Raw genomic sequence first — 18,095 nt, forward strand, 5'->3', positions numbered from 1 at the left:
ACACTGGGAGAGAGTGAGAGACACTGGGAGAGAGACACTGGGAGAGAGAGACTGGGAGAGAGACACTGGGAGAGAGACACTGTTAGAGAGACACTGGGGGAGAGAGACACTGGGAGAGAGAGACACTGGGAGAGAGAGACACTGGGAGAGACACTGGGAGAGAGAGACACTGGGAGAGAGAGACACTGTTAGAGAGACACTGGGGGAGAGAGACACTGGGAGAGAGAGACACTGGGAGAGAGAGACACTGGGAGAGAGACACTCGGAGAGAGAGAGAGAGACACTGGGAGAGAGACACTGGGAGAGAGAGACACTGGGAGAGACACTGGGAGAGAGAGACACTGGGAGACAGACACTGGGAGAGAGACACTGGGAGAGAGACACTGGGAGAGAGAGACACTGGGAGAGAGACACTGGGAGAGAGACATTGGGCGAGAGAGACTGGGAGACAGAGACACTGGGAGAGAGAGACACTGGGAGAGAGACACTGGGAGAGTGGCACTGGGAGAGAGACACTGGGAAGAGACACTGAGAGAGAGAGACAGTGGGAGAGAGGCACTGGGAGAGAGACACTGGGAGAGAGACACTGGGAGAGAGAGACACTGGGAGAGAGAGACACTGGGAGAGAGACACTGGGAGAGAGAGAGAGACACTGGGAGAGAGAGACACTGGGAGAGAGGCACTGGGAAGAGACACTGGGAGAGAGACACTGGGAGAGAGAGACACTGGGAGAGAGAGACACTGGGAGAGAGGCACTGGGAAGAGACACTGAGAGAGAGACACTGGGAGAGAGAGACTGGGAGAGAGAGACACTGGGAGAGAGAGACTGGGAGAGAGAGCCACGGAGAGAGAGACACTGGGAGAGAGACACTTGGAGAGAGAGACTGGGAGAGAGACACTGGGAGAGAGACACTGGGAGCGAGAGAGACTGGGAGAGAGAGACACTGGGAGAGAGACACTGGGAGAGAGACACTGGGAGAGAGACACTGGGAGAGAGAGACACTGGGAGAGAGACACTGGGAGAGAGAGACACTGGGAGAGAGAGACACTGGGAGAGAGAGGCACTGGGAGAGAGACACTGGGAGAGAGGCACTGGGAGAGAGACACTGGGAAGAGACACTGAGAGAGAGAGACACTGGGAGAGAGAGACACTGGATGAGAGAGACACTGGGAGAGAGACACTGGGAGAGAGACACTGGGAGAGAGACACTGGGAGAGAGACACTGGGAGAGAGACACTGGGAGAGAGAGACACTGGGAGAGAGAGACACTGGGAGAGAGAGACACTGGGAGAGAGACACTGGGAGAGAGGCACTGGGAGAGAGACACTGGGAAGAGACACTGAGAGAGAGAGATAGTGGGAGAGAGGCACTGGGAGAGAGACACTGGGAGAGAGAGACACTGGGAGAGAGACACTGGGAGAGAGAGACACTGGGAGAGAGAGACACTGGGAGAGAGACACTGGGAGAGAGAGAGAGACACTGGGAGAGAGAGACACTGGGAGAGAGGCACTGGAAAGAGACACTGGGAGAGAGACACTGGGAGAGAGAGACACTGGGAGAGAGAGACACTGGGAGAGGGGCACTGGGACGAGACACTGAGAGAGAGACACTGGGAGAGAGAGACTGGGAGAGAGAGACACTGGGAGAGAGAGACTGGGAGAGAGAGCCACGGAGAGAGAGACACTGGGAGAGAGACACTTGGAGAGAGAGACTGGGAGAGAGACACTGGGAGAGAGACACTGGGAGCGAGAGAGACTGGGAGAGAGAGACACTGGGAGAGAGACACTGGGAGAGAGACACTGGGAGAGAGAGAGAGACACTGGGAGAGAGAGACACTGGGAGAGAGAGACTGGGAGAGAGAGACACTGGGAGAGAGGCACTGGGAGAGAGAGACACTGGGAGAGAGAGACACTGGGAGAGAGAGACACTGAGAGAGAGAGACACTGGGAGAGAGACACTGGGAGAGAGAGACACTGGGAGAGAGAGACACTGGGAGAGAGGCACTGGGAGAGAGAGACACTGGGAGAGAGAGACACTGGGAGAGAGACACTGGGAGAGAGAGAGAGACACTGGGAGAGAGAGAGACACTGGGAGAGAGAGACACTGGGAAGAGACACTGAGAGAGAGAGACACTGGGAGAGAGACACTGGGAGAGAGAGACACTGGGAGAGACACTGGGAGAGAGACACTGGGAGAGAGACACTGAGGGGGAGACACTGGGAGAGAGAGACACTGGGAGAGAGACACTGGGAGAGAGACACTGGGAGAGAGACAGTGGGAGAGAGACACCGGGAGAGACACACTGGGAGAGGGGCACTGGGAGAGAGAGACACTGGGAGAGAGACACTGGGAGAGAGACACTGGGCGAGAGAGACTGGGAGAGAGAGACACTGGGAGAGAGACACTGGGAGAGAGAGACTGGGAGAGAGAGACACTGGGAGAGAGAGACTGGGAGAGAGACACTGGGAGAGAGACACTGGGAGAGAGACACTGGGAGAGAGACACTGGGAGAGAGACACTGGGAGAGAGAGACACTGGGAGAGAGGCACTGGGAGAGAGACACTGGGAGAGAGACACTGGGAGAGAGACACTGGGCGAGAGAGACTGGGAGAGAGAGACACTGGGAGAGAGACACTGGGAGAGAGAGACTGGGAGAGAGAGCCACGGAGAGAGAGACACTGGGAGAGAGACACTGAGAGAGAGACACTTGGAGAGAGACACTGGGAGAGAGAGACACTGGGAGAGAGACACTGGGAGAGAGACACTGGGAGAGAGAGAGAGACACTGGGAGAGAGACACTGGGAGAGAGACACTGGGAGAGAGAGACACTGGGAGAGAGAGACACTGGGAGAGACACTGGGAGAGAGCGAGAGACACTGGGAGAGAGACACTGGGAGGGAGACACTGGGAGAGAGACACTGGGAGGGAGACACTGGGAGAGAGAGACACTGGGAGAGAGACACTGGGAGAGAGAGACTGGGAGAGAGAGAGAGACACTGGGAGAGAGAGAGATACACTGGGAGAGAGACACTGGGAGAGAGAGACACTGGGAGAGAGACACTGGGAGAGAGAGACTGGGAGAGAGAGACTGGGAGAGAGAGACACTGGGAGAGAGACACTGGGAGAGAGAGACACTGGGAGAGAGACACTGGGAGAGAGACACTGGGAGAGAGACACTGGGAGAGAGAGACACTGGGAGAGAGAGACACTGAGAGAGAGACACTGGGAGAGAGACACTGCGAGAGAGACACTGGGAGAGAGACACTGGGAGAGAGAGAGACACTGGGAGAGAGAGACACTGGGAGAGACACACTGGGAGAGAGACACTGGGAAAGAGAGAGACTCAGAGAGAGAGACACTGGGAGAGAGACACTGGGAGGGAGAGACACTGGGAGGGAGAGACACTGGGAGAGAGAGAGAGACACTTGGAGAGTGACACTGGGAGAGAGACATTGGGAGAGAGACATTGGGAGAGAGACACTGGGAGAGAGAGAGAGACACTGGGAGAGAGAGACACTGGGAGAGAGAGACTGGGAGAGAGGCACTGTGAGAGAGAGACTGGGAGAGAGACACTGGGAGAGAGAAACTGGGAGAGAGACACTGGGAGAGAAACACTGGGAGAGAGTGAGAGACACTGGGAGAGAGACACTGGGAGAGAGAGACTGGGAGAGAGACACTGGGAGAGAGACACTGTTAGAGAGACACTGGGGGAGAGAGACACTGGGAGAGAGAGACACTGGGAGAGAGAGACACTGGGAGAGACACTGGGAGAGAGAGACACTGGGAGAGAGAGACACTGTTAGAGAGACACTGGGGGAGAGAGACACTGGGAGAGAGAGACACTGGGAAAGAGAGACACTGGGAGAGAGACACTCGGAGAGAGAGAGAGACACTGGGAGAGAGACACTGGGAGAGAGACACTGGGAGAGAGAGACACTGGGAGAGACACTGGGAGAGAGAGACACTGGGAGAGAGACACTGGGAGAGAGACACTGGGAGAGAGACACTGGGAGAGAGACACTGGGAGAGAGACACTGGGAGAGAGACACTGGGAGAGAGACACTGGGAGAGAGAGACACTGGGAGAGAGACACTGGGAGAGAGACACTGGGAGAGAGAGACACTGGGAGAGAGACACTCGGAGAGAGAGACACTGGGAGAGACACACTGGGAGACAGAGACACTGGGAGAGAGACACTGGGAGAGAGAGACACTGGGAGAGAGACACTGCGAGAGAGAGACACTGGGAGAGAGACACTGGGAGAGAGACACTGCGAGAGAAACACTGCGAGAGAGGCACTGGGAGAGAGACACTGGGAGAGAGAGACACTGGGAGAGAGAGACACTGAGAGAGAGACACTGCGAGAGAGACACTGGGAGAGAGACACTGGGAGAGAGAGAGACACTGGGAGAGAGAGACACTGGGAGAGACACACTGGGAGAGAGACACTGGGAAAGAGAGAGACTCAGAGAGAGAGACACTGGGAGAGAGACACTGGGAGGGAGAGACACTGGGAGGGAGAGACACTGGGAGAGAGAGAGAGACACTTGGAGAGTGACACTGGGAGAGAGACATTGGGAGAGAGACATTGGGAGAGAGACACTGGGAGAGAGAGAGAGACACTGGGAGAGAGAGACACTGGGAGAGAGAGACTGGGAGAGAGGCACTGTGAGAGAGAGACTGGGAGAGAGACACTGGGAGAGAGAAACTGGGAGAGAGACACTGGGAGAGAAACACTGGGAGAGAGTGAGAGACACTGGGAGAGAGACACTGGGAGAGAGAGACACTGGGAGAGAGACACTGTTAGAGAGACACTGGGGGAGAGAGACACTGGGAGAGAGAGACTCTGGGAGAGAGAGACACTGGGAGAGACACTGGGAGAGAGAGACACTGGGAGAGAGAGACACTGTTAGAGAGACACTGGGGGAGAGAGACACTGGGAGAGAGAGACACTGGGAGAGAGAGACACTGGGAGAGAGACACTCGGAGAGAGAGAGAGACACTGGGAGAGAGACACTGGGAGAGAGACACTGGGAGAGAGAGACACTGGGAGAGACACTGGGAGAGAGAGACACTGGGAGAGAGACACTGGGAGAGAGACACTGGGAGAGAGAGACACTGGGAGAGAGAGACACTGGGAGAGAGACACTGGGAGAGAGACACTGGGAGAGAGACACTGGGAGAGAGACACTGGGAGAGAGACACTGGGAGAGAGACACTGGGAGAGAGACACTGGGAGAGAGAGACACTGGGAGAGAGACACTGGGAGAGAGACACTGGGAGAGAGAGACACTGGGAGAGAGACACTCGGAGAGAGAGACACTGGGAGAGACACACTGGGAGAGAGAGACACTGGGAGAGAGACACTGGGAGAGAGAGACACTGGGAGAGAGACACTGCGAGAGAGAGACACTGGGAGAGAGACACTGGGAGAGAGACACTGCGAGAGAAACACTGCGAGAGAGGCACTGGGAGAGAGACACTGGGAGAGAGAGACACTGGGAGAGAGAGACACTGGGAGAGAGAGACACTGGGAGAGAGACACTGGGAGAGACACTGGGAGAGAGAGACACTGGGCGAGAGAGACACTGGGAGAGAGAGACACTGGGAGAGAGACACTGGGAGAGAGAGACACTGGGAGAGAGAGACACTGGGAGAGAGACACTGGGAGAGAGACACTGGGAGAGAGACACTGGGAGAGAGACACTGGGAGAGAGAGACACTGGGAGAGAGACACTGGGAGAGAGACACTGGGAGAGAGAGACACTGGGAGAGAGACACTCGGAGAGAGAGACACTGGGAGAGACACACTGGGAGAGAGAGACACTGGGAGAGAGACACTGGGAGAGAGAGACACTGGGAGAGAGACACTGGGAGAGAGACACTGCGAGAGAGAGACACTGGGAGAGAGACACTGGGAGAGAGACACTGCGAGAGAAACACTGCGAGAGAGGCACTGGGAGAGAGACACTGGGAGAGAGAGACACTGGGAGAGATAGACACTGGGAGAGGGACACTGGGAGAGAGACACTGGGAGAGACATTGGGAGAGAGACACTGGGAGAGAGACACTGGGAGAGAGAGACACTGGGAGAGAGACACTGGGAGAGAGAGACACTGGGAGAGAGACATTGGGAGAGAGACACTGGGAGAGAGACACTGGGAGAGAGAGACACTGGGAGAGAGACACTGGGAGAGAGACACTGGGAGAGAGACACTGGGAGAGAGACACTGGGAGAGAGACACTGGGAGAGAGACACTGGGAGCGAGACACTGGGAGAGAGACACTGGGAGAGAGAGACACTGGGAGAGAGACACTGGGGGAGAGAGACACTGGGAGAGAGACACTGGGAGAGAGACACTGGGAGAGAGACACTGGGAGAGAGAGACACTGGGAGAGAGAGACACTGGGAGAGAGAGACACTGGGAGAGAGACACTGGGAGAGAGACACTGGGAGAGAGAGACACTGGGAGAGAGAGACACTGGGAGAGAGACACTGGGGGAGAGAGACACTGGGAGAGAGGGAGACACTGGGAGAGAGACACTGGGAGAGAGAGACACTGGGAGAGAGAGACACTGGGGGAGAGAGACACTGGGAGAGAGACACTGGGAGAGAGAGACACTGGGAGAGAGAGACACTGGGAGAGAGAGACAGTGGGAGAGAGACACTGGGAGAGAGAGACACTGGGAGAGAGAGACACTGGGAGAGAAAGACACTGGGAGAGAGAGACACTGGGAGAGAGACACTGGGAGAGAGACACTGAGAGAGAGACACTGGGAGAGAGAGACACTGGGAGAGAGAGACACTGGGAGAGAGAGACACTGGGAGAGAGACACTGGGAGAGAGACACTGGGAGAGAGAGACACTGGGAGAGAGAGACACTGGGAGAGAGACACTGGGGGAGAGAGACACTGGGAGAGAGGGAGACACTGGGAGAGAGACACTGGGAGAGAGAGACACTGGGAGAGAGAGACACTGGGGGAGAGAGACACTGGGAGAGAGACACTGGGAGAGAGACACTGGGAGAGAGAGACACTGGGAGAGAGAGACACTGGGAGAGAGAGACAGTGGGAGAGAGACACTGGGAGAGAGAGACACTGGGAGAGAGAGACACTGGGGGAGAGAGACATTGGGAGAGAGACACTGGGAGAGAGACACTGGGAGAGAGAGACACTGGGAGAGAGACACTGGGAGAGAGAGAGAGACACTGGGAGAGAGACACTGGGAGAGAGAGACACTGGGAGAGAGACACTGGGAGAGAGACACTGGGAGAGAGAGAGACACCGGGAGAGAGAGAGACTGGGAGAGAGACACTGGGAGAGAGAGAGAGACACTGGGAGAGAGAGACACTGGGAAAGAGACACTGAGAGAGAGACACTGGGAGAGAGAGAGAGACACTGGGAGAGAGACACTGGGAGAGACACACTGGGAGAGAGACACTGGGAAAGAGAGAGACTCAGAGAGAGAGAGACTGGGAGAGAGACACTGGGAGGGAGAGACACTGGGAGGGAGAGACACTGGGAGAGAGAGAGAGACACTTGGAGAGTGACACTGGGAGAGAGACACTGGGAGAGAGACACTGGGAGAGAGAGAGAGACACTGGGAGAGAGAGACACTGGGAGAGAGAGACTGGGAGAGAGGCACTGGGAGAGAGAGACTGGGAGAGAGACACTGGGAGAGAGACACTAGGAGCGAGACACTGGGAGAGAAAGACACTGGGAGCGAGACACTGGGAGCGAGACACTGGGAGCGAGACACTGGGAGAGAGAGACTGGGAGAGAGACACTGGGAGAGAGACACTGGGAGCGAGACACTAGGAGAGAGAGACACTGGGAGAGAGAGAGAGACACTGGGAGAGAGACACTGGGAGAGAGACACTTGGAGAGGGACACTGGGAGAGAGAGAGAGACACTGGGAGAGAGAGAGAGACACTGGGAGAGAGAGACTGGGAGAGAGAGACTGGGAGAGAGTGAGAGACACTGGGAGAGAGAGACTGAGAGAGACACTGGGAGAGAGACACTGGGAGAGAAACACTGGGAGAGAGTGAGAGACACTGGGAGAGAGACACTGGGAGAGAGAGACTGGGAGAGAGACACTGTTAGAGAGACACTGGGGGAGAGAGACACTGGGAGAGACACTGGGAGAGAGAGACACTGGGAGAGAGAGACACTGTTAGAGAGACACTGGGGGAGAGAGACACTGGGAGAGAGAGACACTGGGAGAGAGAGACACTGGGAGAGAGACACTCGGAGAGAGAGAGAGACACTGGGAGAGAGAGACACTGGGAGAGAGAGACACTGGGAGAGAGACACTGGGAGAGAGACACTGGGAGAGAGAGACACTGCGAGTGAGAGACACTGGGAGAGAGAGACACTGGGAGAGAGACACTGGGAGAGAGAGACACTGGGAGAGAGAGACACTGGGAGAGAGACACTGGGGGAGAGAGACACTGGGAGAGAGGGAGACACTGGGAGAGAGACACTGGGAGAGAGAGACACTGGGAGAGAGAGACACTGGGGGAGAGAGACACTGGGAGAGAGACACTGGGAGAGAGAGACACTGGGAGAGAGAGACACTGGGAGAGAGAGACAGTGGGAGAGAGACACTGGGAGAGAGAGACACTGGGAGAGATAGACACTGGGAGAGAAAGACACTGGGAGAGAGAGACACTGGGAGAGAGACACTGGGAGAGAGACACTGAGAGAGAGAGACACTGGGAGAGAGACACTGAGAGAGAGACACTGGGAGAGAGAGACACTGGGAGAGAGAGAGACACTGGGAGAGAGAGACACTGGGAGAGAGAGACACTGGGAGAGAGACACTGGGAGAGAGACACTGGGAGAGAGAGACACTGGGAGAGAGAGACACTGGGAGAGAGACACTGGGGGAGAGAGACACTGGGAGAGAGAGACACTGGGAGAGAGACACTGGGAGAGAGAGACACTGGGAGAGAGAGACACTGGGGGAGAGAGACACTGGGAGAGAGACACTGGGAGAGAGACACTGGGAGAGAGAGACACTGGGAGAGAGAGACACTGAGAGAGAGAGACAGTGGGAGAGAGACACTGGGAGAGAGAGACACTGGGAGAGAGAGACACTGGGGGAGAGAGACATTGGGAGAGAGACACTGGGAGAGAGACACTGGGAGAGAGAGACACTGGGAGAGAGACACTGGGAGAGAGACACTGGGAGAGAGACACTGGGAGAGAGAGAGAGACACTGGGAGAGAGAGACACTGGGAGAGAGACACTGGGAGAGAGACACTGGGAGAGAGAGAGACACCGGGAGAGAGAGAGACTGGGAGAGAGAAACTGGGAGAGAGAGAGAGACACTGGGAGAGAGAGACACTGGGAGAGAGACACTGAGAGAGAGACACTGGGAGAGAGAGAGAGACACTGGGAGAGAGACACTGGGAGAGAGAGACACTGGGAGAGAGACACTGGGAGAGAGACACTGGGAGAGAGACACTGGGAGAGAGACACTGGGAGAGAGACACTGGGAGAGAGACACTGGGAGTGAGACACTGGGAGAGAGAGACACTGGGAGAGAGACACTGGGAGAGAGACACTGGGAGAGAGACACTGGGAGAGAGAGAGAGACACTGGGAGAGAGTCACTGGGAGAGAGAGACACTGGGAGAGAGACACTGGGAGAGAGACACTGGGAGAGAGAGAGACACCGGGAGAGAGAGAGACTGGGAGAGAGACACTGGGAGAGAGAGAGAGACACTGGGAGAGAGAGACACTGGGAGAGAGACACTGAGAGAGAGACACTGGGAGAGAGAGAGAGACACTGGGAGAGAGACACTGGGGGAGAGAGACACTGGGAGAGAGACACTGGGAGAGAGACACTGGGAGAGAGACACTGGGAGAGACACACTGGGAGAGAGAGACACTGGGAGAGAGAGAGAGACACTGGGAGAGAGAGACACTGGGAGAGAGACACTGAGAGAGAGACACTGGGAGAGAGAGAGAGACACTGGGAGAGAGACACTGGGGGAGAGAGACACTGGGAGAGAGACACTGGGAGAGAAACACTGGGAGAGACACACTGGGAGAGAGAGACACTGGGAGAGAGACACTGGGAGAGAGACACTGGGAGAGAGGGACACTGGGGGAGAGAGACACTGGGAGAGAGAGAGACTGGGAGAGAGAGACACTGGGAGAGAGACACTGGGAGAGAGACACTGGGAGAGAGATAGACTGGGAGAGAGAGACTGGGAGAGAGAGACACTGGGAGAGAGAGACACTGGGAGAGAGACACTGGGATAGAGAGACACTGGGAGAGAGGGACACTGGGGGAGAGAGACACTGGGAGAGAGAGAGACTGGGAGAGAGAGACACTGGGAGAGAGACACTGGGAGAGAGAGACACTGGGAGAGAGACACTGGGAGAGAGATAGACTGGGAGAGAGAGACTGGGAGAGAGAGACACTGGGAGAGAGAGACACTGGGAGAGAGACACTGGGAGAGAGAGACACTGGGAGAGAGACACTGGGAGAGAGAGAGACTGGGAGAGAGAGCCACTGGGAGAGAGACACTGGGAGAGAGAGACACTGGGAGAGAGACACTGGGAGAGAGACACTGGGGGAGAGAGGGAGACACTGGGAGAAAGACACTGGGAGAGAGAGACACTGGGAGAGAGACACTGGGAGAGAGACACTGGGAGCGAGACACTGCGAGAGAGACACTGGGAGAGAGACACTGGGAGAGAGAGACACTGGGAGAGAGAGACACTGGGAGGGAGACACTGGGAGGGAGACACTGGGAGAGAGACACTGGGAGAGAGACACTGGGAGAGAGACACTGGGAGAGAGACACTGGGAGAGAGAAGGGAAGGGAGTTGGAGGTTGGGACAGTGATTTATCAACACCACTCATGTCTGCTGCCCACCCTCTCTCCGTCCCTCAAACATCCGTCCCTGAACACCGCTCCCTCCCTCAACTCCGCCTCCCTCCCTCAACCCTCCCTCCCCCTCAACCCACCCTCCATCCCACAACCCTCCCATCCCCTCCCTCTCCCTCAACACTACCTCCCCCTCAACCCTCTCTCCGTCCCTCAACCTTCCCTCCCTTCCTCAACCCTGCCTCCATACCTCAACCCTTCCTCCCTCCCTGAACCCTCCCTCCCTCCTCAACCCTTCCTCCTCCCCTCAACCCTGCCTCCCACTCAACCCTCCCTCCCTCAACCCACCCTCCCTCCTCAACCCTCCCTACCTCCCTCAACCCTCCCTCCCACCCTCAACCCTCCTTCCCTCCTCAACCCTGCCTCCGCCCTCAACACTGCCTCCGCCCTCAACCCTGGCTCCCCCTCAACACCCTCCCCCCTAAACCCTCCGTCCCTCAACCCTCCCTCCCTCAACCGCCTCCCTCCCTCAACCCGCCCTCCCTCCCTCAACCCGCCCTCCCTCCCTCAACCCTCCCTCCCCCTCAACCCTCCCTCCCCCCTCAATGCTGTTGCCCCCTCCTCAATGCTGTCGCCTCCCCCCTCACCCCCTCAATGCCGCCCCACCCCCTCTTCCCACTGTCTTCCGCAGGAGGTACGCCAACTGTGCCCAGCTATTGGAGCTGGATGACCTGCTGACTACCAGCTCCCCGGACTGGAAGTGTGTCTATTCTTACCTGCAGGAATTCTACCGCTGCCTTGTACACAAAGGACTCGTCAAAACTATATAGCAGCACTTCCCAGCCCCACACCACGCACCAGGGTATTCAGCTCATGGGTGAGATCCCACACACCAATCCCAAACCCCTCTACTCGCTGTGATCCATCACCACACCCTCTTCACTCTCCCCAGCAGGCAGCGGAGCAAGCACATCTCCCAGAGTAAATCATTCATTTCAAAACTGCCGTCAGGGACCCTGTTTAAAGAGGGAGTCTCTCCCTCAGCGACCTTGTTTAAAGAGAGAGACTCTCCGTCAGGGACCCTGTTTAAAGAGGGAGTCTCTCCGTCAGGGACAGTGTTTAAAGAGGGAGTCTCTCCGTCAGGGACAGTGTTTAAAGAGGGAGTCTCTCCGTCAGGGACCCTGTTTAAAGAGGGAGTCTCTCCGTCAGGGACCCTGTGTAAAGAGGGAGTCTCTCCGTCAGGGACCCTGTTTAAAGAGGGAGTCTCTCCGTCAGGGACCCTGTTTAAAGAGGGAGTCTCTCCGTCAGGGACCCTGTTTAAAGAGGGAGTCTCTCCGTCATTGAGCCTGTTTAAAGAGGGAGTCTCTCCGTCAGGGACCCTGTGTAAAGAGGGAGTCTCTCCGTAAGGGACCCTGTTTAAAGAGGGAGTCTCTCCGTCAGGGACCCTGTTTAAAGAGGGAATGTCTCCGTCAGGGACCCTGTTTAAAGAGGGAGTCTCTCCGTCAGGGACAGTGTTTAAAGAGAGAGTCTCTCCGTCAGGGACACTGTTTAAAGAGGGAGTCTCTCCGTCAGGGACCCTGTTTAAAGAGGGTGTCTCTCCGTCAGGGGCCCTGTTTAAAGAGGGAGTCTCTCCGTCAGGGATCCTGTTTAAAGAGGGAGTCTCTCCGTCAGGGACAGTGTTTAAAAAGGGAGTCTCTCCGTCAGGGACCCTGTTTAAAGAGGGAGTCTCTCCGTCAGGGATCCTGTTTAAAGAGGCAGTCTCTACGTCAGGGACCCTGTTTAAAGAGGGAGTCTCTCCGTCAGGGACCCTGTTTAAAGAGGGAGTCTCTCCGTCAGGGACAGTGTTTAAAGAGGGAGCCTCTCCGTCAGGGACCCTGTTTAAAGAGGGAGTCTCTCCGTCAGGGACCCTGTTTAAAGAGGGAGTCTCTCCGTCAGGGACTCTGTTTAAAGAGGGAGTCTCTCCGTCAGGGACCCTGTTTAAAGAGGGAGTCTCTCCGTCAGGGACCCTGTTTAAAGAGGGAGTCTCTCCGTCAGGGACCCTGTTTACAGAGGGAGTCTCTCCGTCAGGGACAGTGTTTAAAGAGGGAGTCTCTCCGTCAGGGACCCTGTTTACAGAGGGAGTCTCTCCGTCAGGGACAGTGTTTAAAGAGGGAGTCTCTCCGTCAGGGACCCTGTTTAAAGAGGGAGTCTCTACGTCAGGGACAGTGTTTAAAGAGGGAGTCTCTCCGTCAGGGACAGTGTTTAAAGAGGGAGTCTCTCCGTCAGGGACCCTGTTTAAAGAGGGAGTCTCTCCGTCAGGGACCCTGTTTACAGAGGGAGTCTCTCCGTCAGGGACAGTGTTTAAAGAGGGAGTCTCTCCGTCAGGGACCCTGTTTACAGAGGGAGTCTCTCCGTCAGGGACAGTGTTTAAAGAGGGAGTCTCTCCGTCAGGGACCCTGTTTAAAGAGGGAGCCTCTCCGTCAGGGACCCTGTTTACAGAGGGAGTCTCTCCGTCAGGGACAGTGTTTAAAGAGGGAGTCTCTCCGTCAGGGACCCTGTTTAAAGAGGGAGTCTCTACGTCAGGGACAGTGTTTAAAGAGGGAGTCTCTCCGTCAGGGACAGTGTTTAAAGAGGGAGACTCTCCGTCAGGGACCCTGTTTAAAGAGGGAGTCTCTTCGTCAGGGACCCTGTTTAAAGAGGGAGTCTCTCCGTCAGGGACCCTGTTTAAAGAGGGAGTCTCTCCGTCAGGGACAGTGTTTAAAGAGGGAATCTCTCCGTCAGGGACCCTGTTTAAAGAGGGAGTCTCTCCGTCAGGGACCCTGTTTAAAGAGGGAGTCTCTTCGTCAGGGACCCTGTTTAAAGAGGGAGTCTCTCCGTCAGGGATCCTGTTTAAAGAGGGAGTCTCTTCGTCAGGGACCCTGTTTAAAGAGGGAGTCTCTTCGTCAGGGACCCTGTTTAAAGAGGGAGTCTCTCCGTCAGGGACCCTGTTTAAAGAGGGAGTCTCTCCGTCAGGGACAGTGTTTAAAGAGGGAATCTCTCCGTCAGGGACCCTGTTTAAAGAGGGAGTCTCTCTGTCAGGGACCCTGTTTAAAGAGGGAGTCTCTCCGTCAGGGACAGTGTTTAAAGAGGGAGTCTCTCTGTCAGGGACCCTGTTTAAAGAGGGAGTCTCTCCGTCAGGGACCCTGTTTAAAGAGGGAGTCTCTACGTCAGGGACAGTGTTTAAAGAGGGAGTCTCTCCGTCAGGGACCCTGTTTAAAGAGGGAGTCTCTCCGTCAGGGACCCTGTTTAAAGAGGAAGTCTCACCGTCAAGGACCCTGTTTAAAGAGGGAGTCTCTCCGTCAGGGACCCTGTTTAAAGAGGGAGTCTCGCCGTCAGGGACAGTGTTTAAAGAGGGAGTCTCTCCGTCAGGGACAGTGTTTAAAGAGGGAGTCTCACTGTCAGGGACCCTGTTTAAAGAGGGAGTCTCTCCGTCAGGGACCCTGTTTAAAGAGGGAGTCTCTACGTCAGGGACAGTGTTTAAAGAGGGAGTCTCTCCGTCAGGGACCCTGTTTAAAGAGGAAGTCTCACCGTCAGGGACCCTGTTTAAAGAGGGAGTCTCTCTGTCAGGGACCCTGTTTAAAGAGGGAGTCTCTCCGTCAGGGACAGTGTTTAAAGAGGGAGTCTCTCCGTCAGGGACCCTGTTTAAAGAGGGAGTCTCTCTGTCAGGGACCCTGTTTAAAGAGGGAGTCTCTACGTCAGGGACAGTGTTTAAAGAGGGAGTCTCTCCGTCAGGGACCCTGTTTAAAGAGGAAGTCTCACCGTCAGGGACCCTGTTTAAAGAGGGAGTCTCTCCGTCAGGGACCCTGTTTAAAGAGGGAGTCTCTCCGTCAGGGACAGTGTTTAAAGAGGGAGTCTCTCCGTCAGGGACCCTGTTTAAAGAGGGAGTCTCTCCGTCAGGGACCCTGTTTAAAGAGGGAGTCTCTCCGTCAGGGACCCTGTTTAAAGAGGGAGTCTCTCCGTCAGGGACCCTGTTTAAAGAGGGAGTCTCTCCGTCAGGGACAGTGTTTAAAGAGGGAGTCTCTCCGTCAGGGACAGTGTTTACAGAGGGAGTCTCCCCGTCAGGGACCCTGTTTAAAGAGGGAGTCTCTCCATCAGGGACCCTGTTTAAAGAGGGAGTCTCTCCGTCAGGGACCCTGTTTAAAGAGGGAGTCTCTCCATCAGGGACCCTGTTTAAAGAGGGTGTCTCTCCGTCAGGGACCCTGTTTAAAGAGGGAGTCTCTCCGTCAGGGACCCTGTTTAAAGAGGGAGTCTCTACGTCAGGGACAGTGTTTAAAGAGGGAGTCTCTCCGTCAGGGACCCTGTTTAAAGAGGGAGTCTCTCCGTCAGGGACCCTGTTTAAAGAGGAAGTCTCACCGTCAAGGACCCTGTTTAAAGAGGGAGTCTCTCCGTCAGGGACCCTGTTTAAAGAGGGAGTCTCTCCGTCAGGGACAGTGTTTAAAGAGGGAGTCTCTCCGTCAGGGACAGTGTTTAAAGAGGGAGTCTCACTGTCAGGGACCCTGTTTAAAGAGGGAGTCTCTCCGTCAGGGACCCTGTTTAAAGAGGGAGTCTCTACGTCAGGGACAGTGTTTAAAGAGGGAGTCTCTCCGTCAGGGACCCTGTTTAAAGAGGAAGTCTCACCGTCAGGGACCCTGTTTAAAGAGGGAGTCTCTCCGTCAGGGACCCTGTTTAAAGAGGGAGTCTCTCCGTCAGGGACAGTGTTTAAAGAGGGAGTCTCTCCGTCAGGGACCCTGTTTAAAGAGGGAGTCTCTCTGTCAGGGACCCTGTTTAAAGAGGGAGTCTCTACGTCAGGGACAGTGTTTAAAGAGGGAGTCTCTCCGTCAGGGACCCTGTTTAAAGAGGAAGTCTCACCGTCAGGGACCCTGTTTAAAGAGGGAGTCTCTCCGTCAGGGATCCTGTTTAAAGAGGGAGTCTCTCCGTCAGGGACAGTGTTTAAAGAGGGAGTCTCTCCGTCAGGGACCCTGTTTAAAGAGGGAGTCTCTCCGTCAGGGACCCTGTTTAAAGAGGGAGTCTCTCCGTCAGGGACCCTGTTTAAAGAGGGAGTCTCTCCGTCAGGGACCCTGTTTAAAGAGGGAGTCTCTCCGTCAGGGACAGTGTTTAAAGAGGGAGTCTCTCCGTCAGGGACAGTGTTTACAGAGGGAGTCTCCCCGTCAGGGACCCTGTTTAAAGAGGGAGTCTCTCCATCAGGGACCCTGTTTAAAGAGGGAGTCTCTCCGTCAGGGACCCTGTTTAAAGAGGGAGTCTCTCCATCAGGGACCCTGTTTAAAGAGGGTGTCTCTCCGTCAGGGACCCTGTTTAAAGAGGGAGTCTCTCCGTCAGGGACCCTGTTTAAAGAGGGAGTCTCTCCGTCAGGGACCCTGTTTAAAGAGGGAGTCTCTCCGTCAGGGACCCTGTTTAAAGAGGGAGTCTCTCCGTCAGGGACCCTGTTTAAAGAGGGAGTCTCTCCATCAGGGACAGTGTTTAAAGAGGGAGTCTCTCCATCAGGGACCCTGTTTAAAGAGGGAGTCTCTACGTCAGGGACCCTGTTTAAAGAGGGAGTCTCTCAGTCAGGGACCCTGTTTAAAGAGGGAGTTTCTCCATCAGGGACCCTGTTTAAAGAGGGAGTCTCTCCGTCAGGGACCCTGTTTAAAGAGGGAGTCTCTCCGTCAGGGGCAGTGTTTAAAGAGGGAGTCCCTCCGTCAGGGACCCTGTTTAAAGAGGGAGTCTCTCCGTCAGGGACCCTGTTTCAAGAGTGAGTCTCTCCGTCAGGGACCCTGTTTAAAGAGGGAGTCTCTCTGTCAGGGACCCTGTTTAAAGAGGGAGTCTCTCCGTCAGGGACCCTGTTTAAAGAGGGAGTCTCTACGTCAGGGATCCTGTTTAAAGAGGGAGTCTCTCCGTCAGGGACCCTGTTTAAAGAGGGAGTCTCTCCGTCAGGGACAGTGTTTAAAGAGGGTGTCTCTCCGTCAGGGACCCTGTTTAAAGAGGGAGTCTCTCCGTCAGGGACCCTGTTTAAAGAGGGAGTCTCTCCGTCAGGGACACTGTTTAAAGAGGGAGTCTCACCGTCAGGGACCCTGTTTAAAGAGGGAGTCTCTCCGTCAGGGACAGTGTTTAAAGAGGGAGTCTCTCCGTCAGGGACAGTGTTTAAAGAGGGAGTCTCTCCGTCAGGGACAGTTTAAAGAGGGAGTCTCTCCGTCAGGGACCCTGTTTAAAGAGGGAGTCTCTCCGTCAGGGACCCTGTTTAAAGAGGGAGTCTCTCAGTCAGGGACCCTGTTTAAAGAGGGAGTTTCTCCATCAGGGACCCTGTTTAAAGAGGGAGTCTCTCCGTCAGGGACCCTGTTTAAAGAGGGAGTCTCTCCGTCAGGGACAGTGTTTAAAGAGGGAGTCTCTCCGTCAGGGACCCTGTTTAAAGAGGGAGTCTCTCCGTCAGGGACCCTGTTTCAAGAGTGAGTCTCTCCGTCAGGGACCCTGTTTAAGGAGGGAGTCTCTCTGTCAGGGACCCTGTTTAAAGAGGGAGTCTCTCCGCCGGGGCCCTGTTTAAAGAGGAAGTCTCTCTGTCAGGGACCCTGTTTAAAGAGGGAGTCTCTCCATCAGGGAACCTGTTTAAAGAGGGAGTCTCTCCGTCAGGGACCCTGTTTAAAGAGGGAGTCTCTACGTCAGGGATCCTGTTTAAAGAGGGAGTCTCTCCGTCAGGGACCCTGTTTAAAGAGGGAGTCTCTCCGTCAGGGACAGTGTTTAAAGAGGGTGTCTCCCCGTCAGGGACCCTGTTTAAAGAGGGAGTCTCTCCGTCAGGGACCCTGTTTAAAGAGGGAGTCTCTCCGTCAGGGACACTGTTTAAAGAGGGAGTCTCTCCGTCAGGGACCCTGTTTAAAGAGGGAGTCTCTCCGTCAGGGACAGTGTTTAAAGAGGGAGTCTCTCCGTCAGGGACAGTGTTTAAAGAGGGAGTCTCTCCGTCAGGGACCCTGTTTAAAGAGGGAGTCTCTCCGTCAGGGACAGTGTTTAAAGAGGGAGTCTCTCCGTCAGGGACAGTGTTTAAAGAGGGAGTCTCTCCGTCAGGGACTCTGTTTAAAGAGGGAGTCTCTCTGTCAGGGACCCTGTTTAAAGAGGGAATCTCTCCGTCAGGGACCCTGTTTAAAGAGGGAGTCTCTCCGTCAGGGACCCTGTTTAAAGAGGGAGTCACTCCGTCAGGGACCCTGTTTAAAGAGGGAGTGTCTCCGTCAGGGACCCTGTTTAAAGAGGGAGTCTCTCCGTCAGGGACAG

The 18,095-nt window shown here is 55.6% G+C and overlaps 1 protein-coding gene across 2 annotated transcripts in view; it reads left to right on the top strand.

Annotated features, from left to right (window-relative positions):
• The window catches only part of LOC140410100 (smoothelin-like protein 2), a 177,726-nt gene that overhangs the window by 130,638 nt on the left and 28,993 nt on the right, over positions 1-18,095 (top strand). Inside the window, exon 8 of one of the 2 annotated variants that reach the window (XM_072498039.1) lies at positions 11,536-11,721. The exons of the other annotated variant lie outside the window; for it this stretch is intronic. Coding sequence (XP_072354140.1) covers positions 11,536-11,674 — 139 coding nt within the window. The 3' untranslated portion in view covers positions 11,675-11,721. The remainder of the gene's footprint in view (positions 1-11,535; positions 11,722-18,095) is intronic. 2 annotated transcript variants of the gene reach the window in all.

The sequence above is a fragment of the Scyliorhinus torazame genome, chromosome 4, assembly GCF_047496885.1.
Source record: "Scyliorhinus torazame isolate Kashiwa2021f chromosome 4, sScyTor2.1, whole genome shotgun sequence".
NCBI lineage: Eukaryota > Metazoa > Chordata > Chondrichthyes > Carcharhiniformes > Scyliorhinidae > Scyliorhinus > Scyliorhinus torazame.